Here is a 19,877-nt window from a genome sequence, read left to right as displayed (position 1 = left end):
AATTTTCACATCAACTGTGTGAGATAAATAATGCTATTATCCCCTTTTAGAAATGAAGAAACTAAGGCACAGAAAGGTTGTGCAACTTTCCCAAAGTCACACAGCTAGCAAGTGGTAGAGTTATTGATCCAATTATTCTCTCTGCAGAGGATGTCCTCTTAACCAGATCACAGCTATCTTGTGAGAATTATTTAATTCGTTCTTACAGAACACTCAATATGCCTGGTATATTGAAACTTATCAATAAAGTTCAGCTGTTATTATAATACATTTAAAATGACACAAATCATCAACTAGTCATTTTGCTTGCTATACTGTGGAATGCTGAGGTGTAAAAAAAAAAAGGCAATTAAGGCATTTTTCCTCCAACAATTCTGTTAAAATTAATATATGACAACAAAGCAATAACAGATTTTGATTTCCTGTTAACACTTGTGTGAGAATAGTGTGGGTGTAAATTTAAGGGATTTAGAAATACCGGAGGGAAGGGGAAGAGAATGGGCAAAGCAGATGAAGGGGGACAGGAAGTAGAGGCTTCCAGTTATGGAGTGAGTAGACCATTGGAACAAAAGACACAGCATAGGGAATATAGTCAATGATGTCGTAATAATGTTGTAACAGTGTCATAACATCACAGATGGTACTTGTGCACACGGCATAAGGTACTGGGAAGTGTAATCACTCCGCTGAAATGAATGCAACATTGGGTGTCAACTATATTCAAATGAAAACAATTTTAAAAAGAATGAAAGTTCTGTTGACTATAAAATAGTAATTAGAAGTCCGGTAAGGTTTACATTTTTTATTTCACTCATTCACAAGGTTGATTCTAATACTAAAATTGTAACCAGGCAGATATTAAGTGAATACAGATATATAGAAACATGATTGGTTAAAACATTTAACACCATACTGAACCTGTATTGTTATTAGTATTATTATTGAAAATACTGAAGTTTTTAAAAATAGAGAATATTAATGTTTTTCATCATATATTTTTTATTCCACTAGGATTAAATATATTCTTTTTAAAATAAATTACCTCTGCTTATAAGACTCACATTATCCAACTTTATTATTTTGGGGTTTGAAGGTTAAAATAAACACTTAAAAGCTCTTTCAGAAAATGCTTTGAAAGAAGACATCCTAAGATTAAGACAATGAAAACCTCTATTACGTGCCTAAATTAATTAACAAACACTTATTGAACAAATGCTCTATTCTGGGCTCTGTGCAATTCCTAATATCATTGACCATTATGGAATCTGTTAATCATCATGGGCATAGCTAGTCTAACTAGTAAAGTACAACCAGCTAAGTTAACACACATGCAAGTATTTGAAAAGACAATTTTAAATAAAGGAACGCAAAGCAAGGGGCCACGTTTAACCAAGAGTTAGAGAATAAACCATACACTATATTTCGAATGTAAGTTTGCTTATTGTCGCCTTCTCTTTGCATCTATTAACCAGCCTTCCCAGAATACCATGCGACTTTTTGAGGCAGAATAGAAAACATATCCAAAGTTTCATACAATGCAAATAGGTGTTTTGGATAAATAAGAACTCCAGAGAGTCAAGCCTTTAAACTCCTACCATTCGTGGGGGATAAAAGAGTTTGACAGAACGAGAACAGGTCATGCCGTTCTCTCAGCACTTTCCAAAATTTTCTGGACTATTCTCTTGATTTTGGGAGCTTCTGGGTCCAGGCAGATTCTCTTCCCATTCTTCAGCATGGCTCTGAAAGAGGGAATGGAATTCTGTGTGAGCAACGCCTGAGAATATTCATTCAGCAGTTTGGCGCCTGCCTTCTGCCCAGGGCATGATCCTGGAGTACCAGGATCGAGTCCCACATCAGGCTCCCTGCATGGAGCCTGCTTCTCTCTCTCTCTGCCTGTGTCTCTGCCTCTCTCTCTGTGTGTGTGTCTCTCATGAAAAAATAAATAAAATTTTAAGAAAAAAAAAAAAAAGGAATTCTGTGTGAGCATCCTGCCATGACTCTCCGAAGGGATCCATGGGGCTGGGGTAATATAGGTTTCCCTAACTCTCAATGAGACAATGATATGGAAGCAAGGACTTACATCACTTCGACGTTGGCACAATGGGGTCCTGCTCGGAGCACCTCCAAGTTTTGGATGTTACTTGGATGAATGCCAGAGACAGTCTTTGTACACATGCAGCGAAGTTCCAAGAACCGCTCACAGTCCACACTCTTAGCTGGAGTAGAAAATGTGGCTCTATTAGTGGTCACGATTATGGGGAAGACCTTATCTCTTGACTTGTTTCCTTAGTCCCCTTATTCGTTAGCTGGCTCTCCTAGAGCCACTGTGTACATGATCTTCAAACCTTCGGTCAAGTACCTGAGCAGAGCGCCTGGCACCTGTTAAGTGCCCACGAAGCACAACCTCGCCACTTAGAGTCATCAGTATAAAGACCGTCTCCAGCCCCAGGAGAACCAGGGCAGGCTTTCCCCCCATACACTGCTGCAGCAGAAGCAACCACAGCTGCAGAGCAGCAGACACCCCACCCTCAGTTTTCCTGCCTTTCTCTTACTTTCTCCAGCAGTGGGGATGAGTGTAGTCAGGAGCAGGGACAGCAGCAGCAGCCCCCGTAGGACCTGGAGAGTGCTGGCGTTGGTACAGGAGGAGGTGGCCTTAGGTCTGAGGTTCATGGTGGGGAAGACCAAGCTACAGCTGTTCCTAGAGGCAGGAGACCTCAGAGTGAGGGCAAACTGCTGCCCAGGAGTCTGCAACAATGTGCTTTTTCATGCTCTCCTGATGCCTTTTATACAAGCTCCCTCAATGCTAGTAAGGAGAAAAAAGATAGGGAAGGAGAAGTGAGGGTGTATGGAGATACATGGTGGCCAAGTTGTGCCCAACTCAGATAAACACCAGGCGGGTCAGGGTTCCTGCTAAATTTCATTTTTGCTTCCCTTTGTAGCCTCCCTCTCCTTTTCTCAGTCCCTATCTCCTCTACACAAATATTACCTCCCGCTTAGGAAGGTAAGAACTAGACTGAAGGGCAGCCTGGGTGGCTCAGCGGTTTAGCGCCGCCTTCAGCCCAGGGCGCGATCCTGGAGACCTGGGATCGAGTCCCACATCGGGCTCCCTGCATGGAGCCTGCTTCTCCCTCTGCCTGTCTCTCTCTCTCTCTCTCTGTCTATGAATAAATAAATAAAATCTTTAAAAAAAAAAAAAAGAACTAGACTGAAGTATTACACATATTTTCTGGGTATAACTGTGTAGATGATGCCCTGCCTCTCCTACAGGCAATTGGTAGGCTTATGAGACACTTTATGACTATCTGAAAGCATAAATATGGGGCTCTCTCTGGTTGCCAAGGAAGGCAGATGTTCTAACTTGGTTGTTGATAAATGTTAGGATTTGTTTGTAGTATGTGGCTAAAATATGAGCTAATAGCCATAAAAGGCTCACTTTGCCTTGCACATATTAGTTTATGGGCTGCTTTCTGTTTCCCAAATGTATTATTATTATTATTATTTTTATCATTTCATCCAGAAACTAGAAGAGAAACAAACTCATCCTTCCTTCTGTTATAAAATAAACTGCTTATTTCTGCCATCTGAGCCTACCTTAAAAAGCAAGACTCGGCGTATTTGTTTTTTCTTTTATTTTTAACATTACAGGGAAATATGTAATATAATTTATCATAAAAGATTCATACACTGCAGATGTATGCGGAATAAAAAAGTGTAAGTTTCTCTTCACCATTATTCTACATCCTCACTTTCCAGAGGAAACCTTTGGCAACCATTTGGCTTTAGTTTTCTATTCTATCTGCATTTATATACACATGTATGCATGCATCTACATAGAGACACACACATCATTCATAGAGAAACGCATGTATAAGGTGGAGGTAGACACAGAATTTTTGATAGAAATGGGATCATTTTATAGCCTGCTTTTCTCCTTCAAAAATGTGTCCTCGGCATTCTTTCATGCTACCCCAATGTAGTTTTGCCGCATCCTTTTTAATGGCTGCACGACATTCTATGGCAGGGACAATCCTTTGTCCAATTTCTTATTGGTGACCTCAAGGGTGTTTCCAGTTTTGCTGTATTAAAAATTGCAATAAAATCTCTATTCCTCAATTCTCAGACCCTGATTATGGGCGTCGATCTCAAACTCTACATGACACAGACAAAGCCCGGCAGAGATGCAGGAGGCAGACTTAGACATCACAAGGCTGGCTTGTGTATATCATTGCCTGGATCTCTATTTATCCTATGCGACCTGCTTCCTCGAGTGGACTGTACACTTTTGAAAGCAGAGGCGTGGGCAGCCCGGTGGCTCAGTGGCTTAGCGCTGCCTGCAGCCCAGGGCGTGACCCTGCGGTCCCGGGATCCAGTCCCACGCCGGGCTCCCTGCATGGGGCCTGCTTCTCCCTCTGCCTGTGTCTCTGCCTCTCTCTCTCTCTCTCTGTGTCTCTCATGAGTAAATAATAAATAAATAAAATCTTAAAAAAAAAAAAAAAAAGAAGCAAGCAAGCAGAGGCGTGCCGTAGTTTTCTTGGAATGCTTTGTCCTTAGGTGTGTGGGATGATGCAATACATAGTAGGTCCTCAACAGTGTTCGTGAGTAAATTAATGGCTGTGTGTCAGATGAAGGAAAGTTTCTCTTTCCTTTTTTTTTCTTTTAAAGATTCCATTCATTTATTTGAGAGAGTGTGTGAGGGAGAGACTGAGAAAGAGAGAAGGAGCAGGGGGAGGGGCAGAGGGAGAAGGAGAAACAGACCCCCCACTGAGCAGGACCCCCCCCCCCCAACTCAAGGGGCTCAATTTGGGGCTCCAGGATCAGCACTTGCTCCAAAGGAAGACAGACGCTTCACCCACTCGGCCACCCGGACACCCTTCTTTCTTTTTAAATCAGATACAATCCTCAAAATGAACTCCTCGTGGTCCCAAGTACCTAAAGGATAAAAAAAGATGATTTAAAAGCTGGGAATAAAGGATAGAGTTCGGGCTTCAAACTGTCTTCTTATTCAACTATGTACAAATCTTATACATTATTATTTAAACTTCCCTTTTTTTTTGCCTACTCTTTTATACCCTTAAAATTCTGAAAGAAACTCTCAAAATATTCAAATGTACAAAACTACTTTTTTTTAATCAAAAGAATGAATACAGTCGATTATTTTTTCCAATCTTTTTTTTTTTTTTTTTTTTTTGACTTTTAAGCCAATTTCCCCGTTATGGAACAGTGACTGACTGACTGACGATACCTCCTTAAGTTCCTAAGCCCTGTTTTGTAAGTTGTATTTCTTCATTTTCTCACCCCATTTGTTTTCTTCTTGTAACTTCCAGTTGAGCAGTAGAACATCTTAAAATGATTTTCCAGCTCTCCCAACTCAGAAATTCATAGTCTAAGAAACAAGCTCAAGAAAAAAGCTCAGATGTGGAGAGAATTGCGCAGAGGATCTGAGCAGGAAGCAGAGTAAGGAGAGTGGACTGGTTTCTAGTTCTCCCTGAGCTCTGACTTGATCCTCTTTCCTCATGATTGTGATTGAAATGTTATTAATTCTCAGGTCAGAGATATTTTTATTCACATGTAAGCTGAAACCACTTCCAGAGCAAGATACAAAGATTTTTTATTTTATTTTTTTTATTTTTATTTTTATTTTATTTTTTTTTTGATTTTTTTTTTAAAGTATCATAGTATCTTTCTTTTTCCATCCACCAAATCCCCCAACATATTGTTTGCTGCATTTATTGGCTTCACTCGACACATTTCCCCCCAGAGATACACGATCCAACTTTCTTTCCTGGTTCATTTAGTACCAGGAAAGAGGTAGGCGCGTAGCAGAGTATCATTAAGTCATTGTCTTAATCAACAAATTTGTCACAAAAGACACATTGTCAGCAAGGTTCATGAGGAAGCATTAACAAATTTCTTGAGTCATTAAAATTTCACAAGCCTATTAGTCGGCATTTGAGGTAAGTAACATTTTGCTAGTTTTCATTGATTCGATAAATATTAAGTATCTACTATGTGCCAGGTGTTTAAAAGTTCTCTTTGTTGTGTGACTTGGTCACTTAACTATTTCTTTTTTAAAAGTGACACCTCAAATATTCGTGCAAAGCGCTGGGAACAGCAATGCTAATCTGCTATTGCTTGTACTATAAAAGATATTTTGAAATCAGTTATTCAACCAAAAGAAGCCAGCTTATACAAAATAGTATGTTTAAGCAAATGCTAGGAAATTAGTGTCAAGATTCTTAGGTTTTAAAATAAACTTGACAGCCTTTTTATCAACCTGACATTGTCATGCTGTTTTATTTCTTCATTTCATTTTGTGGTGAGTTTCTTTATCTCTTTTCTCCTTTAAGTCATTGTATAAATAGCAGAGTCATAGAGTCATTCAGGAAACTAGCAAGTTCTCTACAGCTCAAAACAACTTATCTGTTAGCTATTTTAAAAGAAAAGATCTAAAGACATTGGACGAGCATAATCCATGAAAGTTAAGACATACATTAACTCTGTCCTACACAAAAGATTCTGAACTGGCATCTCCCAAGTATGAAAGAAATGAGCTATCGTTTGAAAATTGATCATAAAAGCAATTGGTACAGAAGATCTTAGGGAGAACGCAATTTTAGGTCTTGTTGTTCAAGTGCCTTAAACAGTAAATTAAAATACTGGCCAGTGAAAGATTTCCTCTATGTGCTGAAACTAAGTAAGTTTTCTGTATCATTCTGAGTTGACAAGAATGATCCAGACCTTGATTACTCTGGCACTCAAGTCATTTGAGGCTGATACTGCCCAGAGGTGAAATGAGGGCAGGGTGGCAGAGGGAAGGAAGGAGGATGGGGAAGAACGGAGTGGCCTGGCTTTCCCGGGTGCTCACTCCCTGCGAAGTTTTGCAGGCCTGAGAATTTTCACTTTATCTTTATGTTTGATGACTATCACCCACTGAACATCAACTGTACAATGATATTCTTACGTAACAAGCCAATCCCAAAGTTAGTGGCTTAGAGCAACACTTTACTATTTCTGATCATTCTGTACGTTAATGAGTGGTTCTTCTACCTCACTTAAGCAGGTGTAGTGAGGACCCCTGGAGAGGCTGAGACTCCACCCCTGCCGGGGAGGGCCCTGGGCTGGCTGCGGGCCCAGCTTCCTGCCAGGGCACCTTCATCCTCCTGCTTCTTCTCGGTCAAGTTGCATTATTTTTCTTCTCCGAAGTGAAGTGCGTGAAGAGCTGGAAGGAAGGTAGAAAGGAGGCAAACAGAGGAGGAGGGAGGGAGGAGACAGGAGAGCTGGGAAGGGAAAGGATAGAAGAAAAGAGAGGAAAAAAGAAAATTTAAGACTCAAGTCCTCGACTCTCCTCCTATCCCTTCTCCTCCCATCCTCTCCTTCTTGTCCCCCCCTGCACTCCACCCCCTCTCCATCACCCCTCCTTTCCTCCCTGCCTCTCCCTTTCTCTGACCTTTCCTTCCCCTCCTGCCCTCCCCTCCCCTGCCCTGAAGCCCGGATGCACCTCCTAGGTCGTTCCCTTTCAGGAGCCTCTCTCAGGTGCTGCACCAGAGCGGGGTCCAGTGCTGTGAACGGGCCGCAGGGCCTGAGGGGACTGTCTCACCCCAAGCTGTGCCTGCACATCTGCCCAGAGGTAGCCGCATCCCACCACTGGTCAGTAGGGACAGAGGCCTGCTCCCCTGCCTCAATTCAGAATAGCTCTGAAAGGCCACCCCAGCCCCAGAGCTTCTCAGAGCGTCCCCTGAATCTTCTGCCCTAACAGCAGCCCTTCCTGCGACCCCCCCCCCCCACCGTTTCTTTACTTCCTGACAGATGGTAATTTTTAGAGCTCTCCTCAGTAAACTTCCTGCACACAAATGTCCTCTCAGAGTTGGATTCCAGGGAATCCCACCTAAGAGACTCTTCCTTCCTCTTGAAAAATAGTTAGTCCCTTTTCTTTCTTTCTTTCTTTCTTTCTTTCTTTCTTTCTTCTTTCTTTCTTTCTTTCTTTCTCTTTCTTTCTTCTTTCTTTCTCTTTCTTTCTTTCTTTCTTTCTTTCTTTCTTTCTTTCTTTCTTATTTTTTTTAGGATTTTATTTATTTATTCATGATAGACAGAGAGAGAGAGAGAGAGAGGCAGAGACACTGGCAGAGGGAGAAGCAGGCTTCAGGCCGACACAGGACCCCATCCCGGGACTCCAGGATCACGCCCCGGGCCAAAGGCAGGCGCTAAACTGCTGAGCCACCAGGGATCCCAGCTAGTCCCTTTTCATTCAGCGTCCAAGTAAAGCTTTGTCAGAGAGAACTCAGTATATTGGCTGCCAAAAGGCCTCAAGGCCGAAGGCTTCTCATTTTTGTCATTTCCATATAATGAGTCTCCTGGACTCGGTCGAGTACCTAACAAGATTATCAACAAATGGGTATTGATGGATGAATATTTATAAGAAAGAAAACACACCATACATGTTGGTAATGCTAACATATGAGTGACAGAAAACAGAGAAAGAGTATGTATACATTGTTTCCAGAACCTTCCTAAAAAAAAAACAAAAACTGGTGGAAACAAATTCTTAGGTGCACGAAACATTAATCATTCATGCATCAACAGAAAGAATATAGATACTGTTGGGGAAAAAATAATGGCATTTGAACTACAGGGCCCTAGTTTTCTGAGTTTGAAATAGGGGAGAGGAACTATTTGTCAAGTGTCTACTTTGTTCTAGGATTAGCCCTTGGTGCCTGTCAGTTGGATATTTTTGTACAGATTTTACAGATGAGAAAACGGAAAAATGGAGATGTTAAATAAATCGCCAAGGTCAAATAGCTGGAAGTGCTCAAAATGAGATTTGAAACACAATCACTCTGACTTTGTACTGTACCATAAAGGGTCAAGAATGATCACTGGCCTCCCTGGCTGGAAACGGGTTAGCCAGTTTTTTTCTTTGTTCAACCTAGAGGTGGGTCAGAAAACAAGCATCCCACACTGATGGGGCAGCAGAATCACATCTATGGAGAATGTGGATTTTTGAGAGGAGGAAGGGGTTCTTGAAATTTTTCAATATCTAAGAGACGAGACTCAAGGGGCGCCTGGGTGGCTCGGTAGGTTAAGGGTCTGCCTTCCACTCAGGTCCTGATCTTAGGTCTTGGGGTCCTGCCCCAAGTTGGGCTCTCTGCTCTTGGGGGAGTCAGCTTCTCCCTCTGCCCCTCTCTGCCGCTCTTCCTGCTTGTGCTCTCTTTCTCTGTGTCAAATAAATAAAATCTTAGAAAAGAAATGGAGCTCTAGACTTTGTGGAAACAAAATTTTACACGTAAACTCTAGGTCTTTCTATGTCATTATGAACAATCCTTTTCGGGAATATAATACTAATTCTGCTGAGTAAAAGCAAACCGAGACTGTCAGCCCAAGTCAGAACCGTGCGCACTCTGCTTGTCTCCGGTGATTCAGCCCGGGAGCCGGGGAGCCGGGGAGGCAAGTCCAAATCCCCAGGTGCTCGTTCTGTGTGGTCAATTTCCCAATTTGTAACACCCAGGAAGGACTTTGGAAGTCGCATACAACATGAGAGTTACCCACACCGATTCTTTTCCTTATATAAGAATTAAAAGTATGATAGAATAACAAAGCCACGAGTCAGATTTGATCATAGATCTTGTCATACCTTCAGGAATTGAAGGATTATGTGAATGTGTCACACCCAGACGCAAACAGGAAAATGTGGTAAAATGAAAGGCCTTAATTAAACATGGAAAATGGTCTGGTTTGGGGCAGTAACAGATCTTTTCGCTGACCTTTTGTTTAAGTTCTAGTGATTTCATAACTGACAGTTTCAGGTGGATAACAGAAGGAATGTAGTGTTTAGGAGTTTACATGAGGAAAACATAAGGTATATCCCTAGAAGACCTTCACTGGGTTAACTTTCCCCAAATATGTTAATCCTTGAATTTGCTAGTGGCAGGATCAATGGTAATAGTAGGGCTAGTGAGTAGTAGCTGTCACTGAGGTTCTTGGATAGGTTATATATTTCAGTGATAGAATCTTTGTTTAAAAAAAGTTTTTATTTATTTATTTGAGAGACAGAGAGAGAGAGAGCACAACCTGGGGGGAGAGGGGCAGAGGGTGAGGGAGAAGCAGATACCCCAAGCCCAATGAGGCTCCATCCCAGAACCCCAGGATCATGAGCTGAGCTGAAGGCATCCCTCAGTGATATAATCTATTTTTTTTTATAACAATGAATTATAACATGAGTATGGCAAACAATTGCAAATGAGGACTCCTTCTGTGGTCTGTAAACAAACTAAACCTACAAATCTTGCTTCTGGAAAAACAAAGGTCTTGAATGATGACAAAGAAAAAAGTAATCAGCAATGTTTATTTCTTCACAGAACATCCATTTCACCTTTTCAAAGGACATGTAATATGCTTTCATTTATTAATGTCAGGCACTTACTCAATGAGTATTTTGGGGCTGATACGAAAAATCAGAGATTGTTTAAAACACTGAAATTTATAGTCTGCACATCTATGGTAATTTGGCTTGTTTTGTTAGGTTTCCTAATACTAGTGTATGATTCATAGGTTCAAAGGAAAAACGTTAGAGAAAGTAAAAAGATACCACAGAAGTTTAATGATCTTTTAAAAAATTTGGAGGTAGTTTGTGCTTTTCTCTACTGCTAAAAACTTTTGTCAGCAAATCACCTCCGAATTTTTCCATATCTTTTTATCTTCCTGTCTTTTTTCATTTTTTCTGTCATATAGAAATATTGCTATAATTAATATACTATATTAATTAATGTGTTAATAACATAAGAATCTAATTGGTATTTTACATATAAGGAGAGATGAAAAGATGTAGAGTAACATAATTTAGATATAGATTTGCTGATAATACATTAGTATGTACTAATAAATACGTATGTGTCAGTATAAGCATATATATTAATCCAGTTGAGGTATGTATATATATGCATAGCGATTGGATTAGTTTCCTTCCTTCCATTTTCTTGCTTTTCCTAAGAATGAGCTATTTACATGAAATTGCTGGAGTTTTTGTTTGTTTGTTTTTAAAGATTTTTAAAATTTGTTTATTCATAAGAGACACAGATTGAGGCAGAGGGAGAAGCAGGCTCCCTGTGGGAAGCCCAATGAGGGACTTGATCCCAAGATCCCGGGAACATGCCCTAAGCCAAAGTCAGTCGCTCAACCACTGAACCACCCAGTTTTATCAAAATTGTTTTGATCCTGAGAGACAGTGGGTCTCATTTAGCTTGGAACATTCTTCTGCTTAAGCACCTACTATGTGCTAAGCAGTGTCCTAAAAAGAGAGATGAATGTGACCAGCATATACCTGACCTCATACAGCTTACAGTGAAGTTGGATAGACACTAAGTAAATGACCACATGTATATAATGTCTCCGTGGATTCTACAGTCATGTCAGTGACAAAATATTAAAAGGAAAGGAACAAAAAAAAAATAAAAAGAAAAAGAAAAAGAAAAAAATAAAAGGAAAGGAACAAAATGATATGAGAGGATATAAAAGAGGCCTTCATCTGGTAAGGGCAACGACCAGTGAGGCCCTAGGTGACAGATAAACTGATCTGGAAGTAAGGCTGGAGTTAGCCAGGTAAAAGTGAGAGGCGGTTGTCGTTGGTTGAGGGGACTGAACCTACCAAAGCTGTCTTTGGATTACTTGTAGATGAAAAGAAGGAAAGAGAATAAAGGAATTATAACTTCTTCACCACCACGGTCGAGCAGGTTACTGATGTTAGGACACAGCCTGGTAACCTGAGGTTCACGATACTTTATGAACTCATTAGGCCACCCTGTGTTCAGGTACTGAGGCAGAGATAAATGACATATGGCTGAGGTCTGGGAGAACTTGTAGAATAATGAAGCCTACAAACCAAAACCCCCCACAATACTAATATTTGCTATTCAAAGAAATTCAAATACCTAGAAGACGCTGGGAGGCCAGCAAAATGGAAACCAGGAGTTCCTCCTGGAGTGTCAATGGAAAATTTCCTGAAGGAAACATTGCTTGAGCTGAGTTCTTTTTTTTTGTTTGTTTGTTTTAATTTATTTTTTATTGGTGTTCAATTTACTAACATACAGAATAACACCTAGTGCCCGTCACCCATTCACTCCCACCCCCCGCCCTCCTCCCCTTCTACCACCCCTAGTTCGTTTCCCAGAGTTAGGAGTCTTTACGTTCTGTCAGTTCTAAAGGATGAGCAAGTTTCCTCCTATGGGCGGAAAGTGAAAAGGCCCTTCCAGGTAGAGGTGCTAGCACAACCAAAGGTGTGGACCCAGCAAAGAACACGCACAGTTAGGGGACTGAGTTCCTGACTTGCACGGATGCAGGGGAAATGGGACATTGAAGTAGTAATCAGCAAGGGTGGCCTCATGAGACAGAATCCAATCTGCCATCCTTTGCAACTGTGATATGTCTAGAAAACAGGGAGCCCATTAAGAATTTAAGGTAAGGAACTCTTACCTTAAATTTGTGGTTTCTTTCTTTTTTTTAAAAACAATTTTATTTATTCATGAGAGACACAGAGGCAGAGACATGGGCAGAGGGAGAAGCAGGCTCCTTGCAGGGAGCCCGATGCAGGACTAGATCCCAGGACTCCAGGATCACGACCGCTGAGCCACCCAGGGATCCCAAATTTGTGTTTTCTAAACAACCTGAAGGCTGTTGGGGCTCTGAAGGAGTAACTGGAAGGGGCCTAAGCTTGGAGAAAGGTGGAACTAATGCAATGGCCCTGGGAAATGAGGGTCCTCTCTGCTGGTCAGAAGGTAGCATAGTTATTTTTAAGATAATGTGGAATTAAAGACAATAGAAACTTTGTAATAGTATAAGAAGGAAGAAACAACCAAAATAAATTTTATAAATCTTTTTTTTTTTTTCCAGAGAAGTGCTATAAACCAATGAGACACGCAACAAAAAGTTATTTTCACATAGTAAGCTTGAGGTCTTTTTTATTTTTTTTTTTAAGATTTTATTCATGAGAGACACAGAGAGACAGGCAGAGACACAGGCAGAGGGAGAAGCAGGCTCCACGCAGGGAGCCCGATGTGGGACTCGATCCCAGGACTCCAGGATCACGCCCTGGGCCGAAGGCAGACGCTTAACTGCTAAGCCACTCAGGCATCCCCGTGAGTGTGATAATAGATAATATAGCATATATTATAATAGATAATATCCTTATAACAAAATCATCAAATCCTTAACCTATGTATATTTTTTGTAAATTAAATGTGAATCTACATTTAAATAGCTCACATGTATTTTCAAAACTTGCTGAGTACAAATCATTGTTAAATTTGCTTTTATTCCTAAAAAATGCAAATAATGCATTTCCATAAAAACTAGAAATAGGGAATTTGCCTATTTCCTAGCTTTTCCTCTATCCAAAACATATACTTAGTGACTAGAATTATAGTATTCCTAGTAAAATGGTTAATACACACCATAAAATCAACGTTTAATGAGTAAGTCATGACATTATGCCATACTAAGAAGACATCAGATGTCTAAAATTATAGGAAAGTACTATATTAGTCCTTATAGAACTTAAACGTTTAAAAGTTCTAAATAAGGAACTATAATTTATACACAGAACTGCACGATACACCAGCTTTTTAAGGCAATATAACTTAGCATCCCAGAGCCAAGCGCATCCTCCTAACGTATTCCCCAAGAAACGATACCAAAGTATTTCCTATTTCCTGAGGAGTGAAGATAACAATTTATCTCCATCTACTGCATCTAATGGAATATCATTCACATATTAAATCCACAGCCTTCTCAGCACTATCCTAAGGAATGCATTCTAAAAATAAAGTCGTTACCTTGAAAGCTTAGAAACCACTGATTCTTGACTCACAATTTAGTCAATCGCCAAAGATTCCAATAGCAAGGCAGATAAAATAACGGCAAATAAATACCATGTTAAATATTTCACGAGCTGAGTATTAAGCTGGAAGGACAAACATGGGTCATCCCCTCCCCCAAAGTGGGGAATTTGGGGAGAAGCGTAGCTGGTCCGCGGAACCTCGGCCTCACTTCCAGTCTTCCCGGCCTCCCAGGCCCACAGAGAGCACTTCCAAGGCGCTGGGCAGTTCTCCCAATGCGTGGTCCTTCCTCTTAATCCGTTTTTCTCGCACTGTTGAGAAAAGAATCCCAGCAGTTCAACCGATTTCCACCCTCCTGTCTGCTCCAACCTGTTTTCAAAACACTGAGCTTAAGATCGCTGGAAGGAGCCAAGGGTGGTGTCAAGGACCTTATCAACCACCGAGATACTTCTCCGTGACGAGCCCTCTGGAATCCCTCGGGCAATTACATGCGACCTTCCAGGACAACTTCCCCCCTCTCTCTTGGAAGGTCTTTTATTCTAAGCGAGATCTGGAATGTGGCAGGCAAATCCCACGCAGAGGGGGGAAAGAAAAATACAAATCTTGTGAGGTCTGCGCTCTCAAAAGAGATTTACAAGCTCCAAGATCAAAGCCACAGTGTACCTGTCCAGAATCTTCTGGATGGCCTTCTTCAGCGCAGGCGTTTCTGGGTCCAGGCACACCTCCCTCTTGTTCTTCAGGGTGGCTCTGCGGAAAAGGGCGACAACAACAGCAAAGGATGAGCCTTGGGGCGCGAGGGCCAAGACCGGCTGAGGCGCTTCTCTCCGCCGGAGGTCGCGGGGGTCGCCGAGCGCGCAGGGACTTACATGACTTCCACCCGCGGGCACTGGGGGCCGGCGGCGACCACCTGCACTTTAGCGATCATCCTGGGATGGATGCCCGGGGTGGTGCTCAGGCACACGCAGCGCAGCTCCCTCACGATGGAAGCCACGGGACCCGCTGCGGACAGACAGACGCCGTGGAGGGCAGGTCGGGGCCCCGCGCGCCCCCCGCGCCCTCCCCAGCGCCCCGCGCCCTCCCCAGAGCCCCGCGCCCCCAGCGCCCCGCGCCCTCCCCGCGCCCTCCCCGCGCGCTCTCACCGCTGCCCAGGGGCCCCGGCGGCGTCAGCAGCAGCAGCAGGAGCAGCGCGCAGAGCCAGCCCGGCAGGCGGGGGACGCGGGGGGCGCGGGGGGCGCGGGCGGGCGGGAGGCTCATCGCGGCCACGGGCGCTGCACGGGGCGGCTCTAGAGGCGGGGAGGGGGTGCCGGAGCTCCAGCGCACTGCGGCTCCCTCGAGCCCTCCGCGCCCCTTTTATCTGCACGAAACCCCGGCTTGGGGATGCTTGGGACGTTCCCGGGATGCGGGGGGCGGGGTGGAGGGGCTGAGCCGCGGAGCCGGGGGTGGGGGGAGGGCGGCTGGGAGGAGCTGCCGGTGCCAGCTGCGCGCTGGGCTTCGCGGCCGCCTGCTCCGCGCGGCGTGGGGCGCGGTCCCGCGGGGGGTTCATCCCCGAGGCCAGCCGGGTCAGCGAAGGCCACTTCTCCTGGGGACGGAGCCCTTGGGACAAGCCCCTCGTTTCCATCTAAGGGGGAAGCCTGGAATCAAACGGACAGGTTTGACTTCAGAAAAGTGTCTAACCGACCTTGCTAATCAATCACCATCATCATCATCACCGTTCAGGAAATGTGAGCTGTGGTCACAACTGCCCTAGACAGGGGTCCTGGGTGGCGCAGCGCTTTGGCGCCTGCCTTGGGCCCAGGGCGCGATCCTGGAGACCCGGGATCGAATCCCACGTCGGGCTCCCGGTGCATGGAGCCTGCTTCTCCCTCTGCCTGTGTCTCTGCCTCTCTCTCTCTCTCTCTCTGTGTGACTATCATAAATAATAAATAAAAGAAAAAAACTGCTCTAGACAGAAAGTCTTTCCTCTTCTGCTTGCAGGTAGGTCATTGCAGGTTTCTCGAGTTAACTTAGGATTCTTTGGCCTTCAGCTAGCTCTAAAGGCCAAGATATTTTCTCCATGTCCAGGTAGTCTTCCAAAATCTTCAAAAATCACTCAGCAAGTTGCCCTGGAAGCGGATGCCTCGCCTTCCACAGTTCCATACACTGGGGAATTGGAAGAGGTCGCTCTTTTGGGAGGGGGATGTGACGGGGGTGGTAAGTACAGATTGAAGCAGAGTCGGGGCTGAGCCCGGTCCAGCCAGGGCCCCAGACTCTAGCCAGGTGTGTAATTGACCCAATTTGGACAAGCTGTGGGAGCTAATGAATTTGAGGAGCTCTTCTGGAAGTTTTGTCCAGGGATTTGAATCAATTTGGCAGCAAGACAGCACCCACTCCAGCCTCGCTCAACTTCATGGGAGGGAAAGGTGATTAAACACAAGTTTCTGGAGTGATTTACCTTCACGATCAGTGGTTGTGTCAATCCACAGGCCTACTTTAATCCAAATGAGGCCAGAGCTGACCCCTGAAGATGCCAGGTGAGGTAGCTTCCTGCTCCCCCACCTCTCTTCCTCCTCTCTCTCTTAATTGTGGAAATAGAATACTGACAATTTATTTTATTTTAAGATTTTATTTAAGATTTATTCATGAGAGAAACAGAGAGAGAGAGACAGACAGACATAGGCAGAGGGAGAAGCAGGCTCCATGCAGGGAGCCCAATGTGGGACTGGATCCCAGGTCTCTAGGATCCCACTCTGGGCTGAAGGCTGTGCTAAACCGCTGAGCCACCTGGGCTGCCTGAACACTGACGTTTTTATTATTTTATTTTATTTATTTTATTTTATTTTATTTTATTTTTATTTTTATTTATTTATTTTTTTAACACTGACATTTTAATGGCAGGTTTTCACACATCTAACTCTCTGGAAGGCATGAGTATGATACTGGAATGACACACAGGCTTGCTTTCACTGACATCTGAGTAGATCCTCTTCTGGATTGTTCTCAATATCATAGTAGGCCAGCAAAGGCAGTGGATAAACATGACAGCGACTGGAAGCCAGTCGTGAAAAGAAATTCCTTTCCTTGTCCCTGAGGACCGTGGGGAGTTTTATGGACTCCTCCACATATCTTGCTTGGCAGAACATCAACCCATTGGTGATTAAGGAGAGGTCTCATTACCCTTTAGAACTTTTAGTCTGGAATGGAACTTCAGAAATTCTCTAGTTGAGGAGGGCTGGGAGGTTTGGCCTCACTTTGAGGGAAGCTAAAAGGAAAGTTCTCTATTCTGCACAGCTTCCTTCTACCATCAGCATCATACCTGACTCAGCTAATAGAATTCTTCATCCTCCTAGGGAGTGGTAATCTGGGGAAACAGCCTGCCTGCAGATTTATTATATTGACTTTTTAGACATTAGAATGCATCTAAAGACAAAGGTAATCCTCACTGATGTAAATAAAACAAAACTTCAAAAATGTGACTAAAAATCTTGGGCAATTAAATTCAACTTAATCACAGCAAATAAACCACAATATAATAAGACTGTGTGAAAAACCTTAATGACTTAGGTTATTTAGAGGTGTGTGTGTGTGTGTTTAGATTAGTTCCAAATAACCTATTTAAATATAAATGAATATATGAGTTACTTTGGCACTAAATGGTAAGATCAGAGAAGTGTCATGAGATGTGATTTCCAGTTCCTCCTGACACGCTTATAGTTGTGCATGTCTCACTGGTTTGCATTCTGAATCAACTACCCATGGATTATTTACAGAATATAAGGCAAAAAAATTTCTTCAGCTGGCAAGCAGGTAATAGAAAGTCCCCGGTAGATGCAGGCTGTTGGGTTACCCCAACCAGGAAACAATGTATAACTTAACCTGGGTTCCCTTTGAAATCATTCTGGCTCATTGCCTGTGCCTAGTTCCTGTCTAGGCATCACTGGTGTGGGCCTCTTGGAAAGACAGAAAGCAATGTGGATGGTCCAAAGACTCCCTGCAGTTGAGAATGACACCACCGAGAACCATAGGAGGCAGAGCTCTTTGAAAGTAGTTGTTTCTTTATTGCCCATTTAAAGGGAGGCCATTTGTCTTACCTGAACTCTGTCTAGGTAGTAGGGAAAGGCCCTGTGTTATTTTTGTCCCAAAGTATAATAAAACAATCTACAAATCCACTATCACACAATGGCATTGACATCCTGATAGCCTGAGAGACTGACTTGTTTCTCAGAAGCAATAGAATTTTAGTCATAATACCACAGAGTAATATAATAGGAATTAAAACATTCTTAATGGCTTGTGGCTTCCGAAACACTTTCATACTCATTATCTTTTGAGCTTCATATCAATCCGTTGAGGCAGATAAGAAAAATTTTCCTAACCTCATTTTAGGAGCAGCTTCTTGTGTTGAAGAAGAACACAAGGAGATGATACAGATGAAAAAAAAGAAGTTGAGAATTAAAGTCTGAAATGTTTCCAAAAGCCCTGGGCTTCTCAGAAGTTGAACCATCCACTTGGTCTGGACTAAGATAATAAATAAATAAATAAATAAATAAATAAATAAATAAAGCCAGAGAAAGTAACCTTTTCTACTTAACCAGTAGAAAAGCAATGACTGGAAGTGAAACACTAGAGAATTTTTCACAAGAATTTTTTTAACTGGGTCAAATCAATATATAATATTATATAAGTTCCAGGTGTACAACATTATAATTCATTATAATTTCTTATCTATACACTATCAGGTATCACCACAAGATATCTAGATATCATCCGTCATCATATAATTGATGCCCTTCATCCATTTTGCTCACCACCTTCTCCCTTCCCCTCTGGTAACCACCAGTCTGTTTTCTGTATCTATGAGTTTGTTTTTGTTTCATTTTATTTGTTTGTTTGTTTATTGTTTTAGATTCTACATAAAAGTGAAATCATATGGTGTTTGTCTTTCTCTGGCTGACTTATTTTACTTAGTATAGTACTTTTAAGATTCAAGGTTCTTCTATGTTGCCACAAACAGTAAGACTTCATTCTTTTTTAGAGCTGAGTAATATTCCATTATTATTGCATATATATATATGCACATACCACATCTTTATCCATTCACTCACTGATAGATATTTAGATTGTTTCCATTTTTTGCCTATTGTAAATAATGAACATAAGGTGCATATGTCTCTTTGAATCAGCATTTTTGTATTCCTCATGAATACCAAGAAATGAAATAGCTTAATCATATGGTAGTTCTGTTCTTAATTTTTTAAGGAATTGCTATACTTTTTTTCATAATGGCTTCCCCATTTTACATTTCCACTAATAGTGCAAGAGGGTTCCTTTTTTCTCCACATCCTCTCCAACACTAGTTATTCCTTGTCTTCTTTTTTTTTTTTAAGTTTTTTTTATTCATTTATGAGAGATACAGGGAGAGAGGCAGAGACATAACCAGAGGGAGAAGCAGGCTCCCTGTGGGGAACCTGATGCACTCGATCTCAGGACCCCAGGATCATACTCTGAGCTGGAAGGCAGACACTCAACCACTGAACCCCCCAGGTGCCCTCCTTGTCTTTTTGATAATAGCTATTTTAGTAGATGTGAGGTGATATCTCATTATGGTTTTGATTTGCATTTCCCTGATGATGAGTGATGTTGAACATCTTTTCATGCATCTTTTGGAAAAATGTCTATTCAGATACTCTTCCCATTTTTCCATTGAGTAGTTTTTTTGTTTGTTTTTGAATTGAATGAGTTCTTTATTTATTTATTTATTTATTTATTTTTATTTTTATTTTTTTGAATGAGTTCTTTATATATTTTGGATATTAATCCCTTATTGGATATATGATTCGCAAAAATCATCTCCCATTCAATAGGTTGATGATGACTTCTTTTGCTGTGCAGAAGCTTTTTAGTTTAAGGTAGTCCCATTTGTTTATTTTTTCTTTTCACCAGAGAAATGTTAATGTTTTTCAGATTACAAACCGTATTCCTCACAGTCACTAGCAAATACCCCATAGCTCTCCAGATCTGTTAACCACTTGTATTGCCCAACAAACATATTTTAAGCTGTTGAAATCCTTAGTCTGT

General features: G+C 42.1%; 1 protein-coding gene across 3 annotated transcripts; it reads right to left on the bottom strand.

The window, feature by feature from the left end:
* Positions 1–787: 787 nt before the first annotated feature.
* Positions 788–15,219, bottom strand: LOC112652263 (alveolar macrophage chemotactic factor-like). 3 transcript variants are annotated; one of them, XM_025435773.3, is made up of 4 exons: positions 14,963–15,157; positions 14,690–14,822; positions 14,487–14,570; positions 12,848–14,134 (listed from the first exon to the last, which is right to left on the bottom strand). In XM_025435773.3, the coding sequence occupies exons 1-4, from the start codon at positions 15,075–15,077 to the stop codon at positions 14,116–14,118; spliced, it is 351 nt and encodes a 116-aa protein (XP_025291558.1). In that variant the 5' UTR covers positions 15,078–15,157; the 3' UTR covers positions 12,848–14,115. The 3 variants fall into 3 exon arrangements, with proteins under 3 accessions (XP_025291559.1, XP_025291557.1, XP_025291558.1); XM_025435774.3 differs by lacking the exons at positions 12,848–14,134; positions 14,487–14,570 and adding an exon at positions 788–1,739 and having other exon boundaries at positions 14,963–15,219; XM_025435772.3 differs by lacking the exons at positions 12,848–14,134; positions 14,487–14,570; positions 14,690–14,822; positions 14,963–15,157 and adding exons at positions 788–1,739; positions 2,081–2,216; positions 2,553–2,814.
* Positions 15,220–19,877: the final 4,658 nt, after the last annotated feature.

The sequence above is a fragment of the Canis lupus genome, chromosome 13, assembly GCF_003254725.2.
Source record: "Canis lupus dingo isolate Sandy chromosome 13, ASM325472v2, whole genome shotgun sequence".
Taxonomy (NCBI): Eukaryota; Metazoa; Chordata; class Mammalia; order Carnivora; family Canidae; genus Canis; species Canis lupus.
This window is presented reverse-complemented; position numbering and strand designations above follow the sequence as displayed.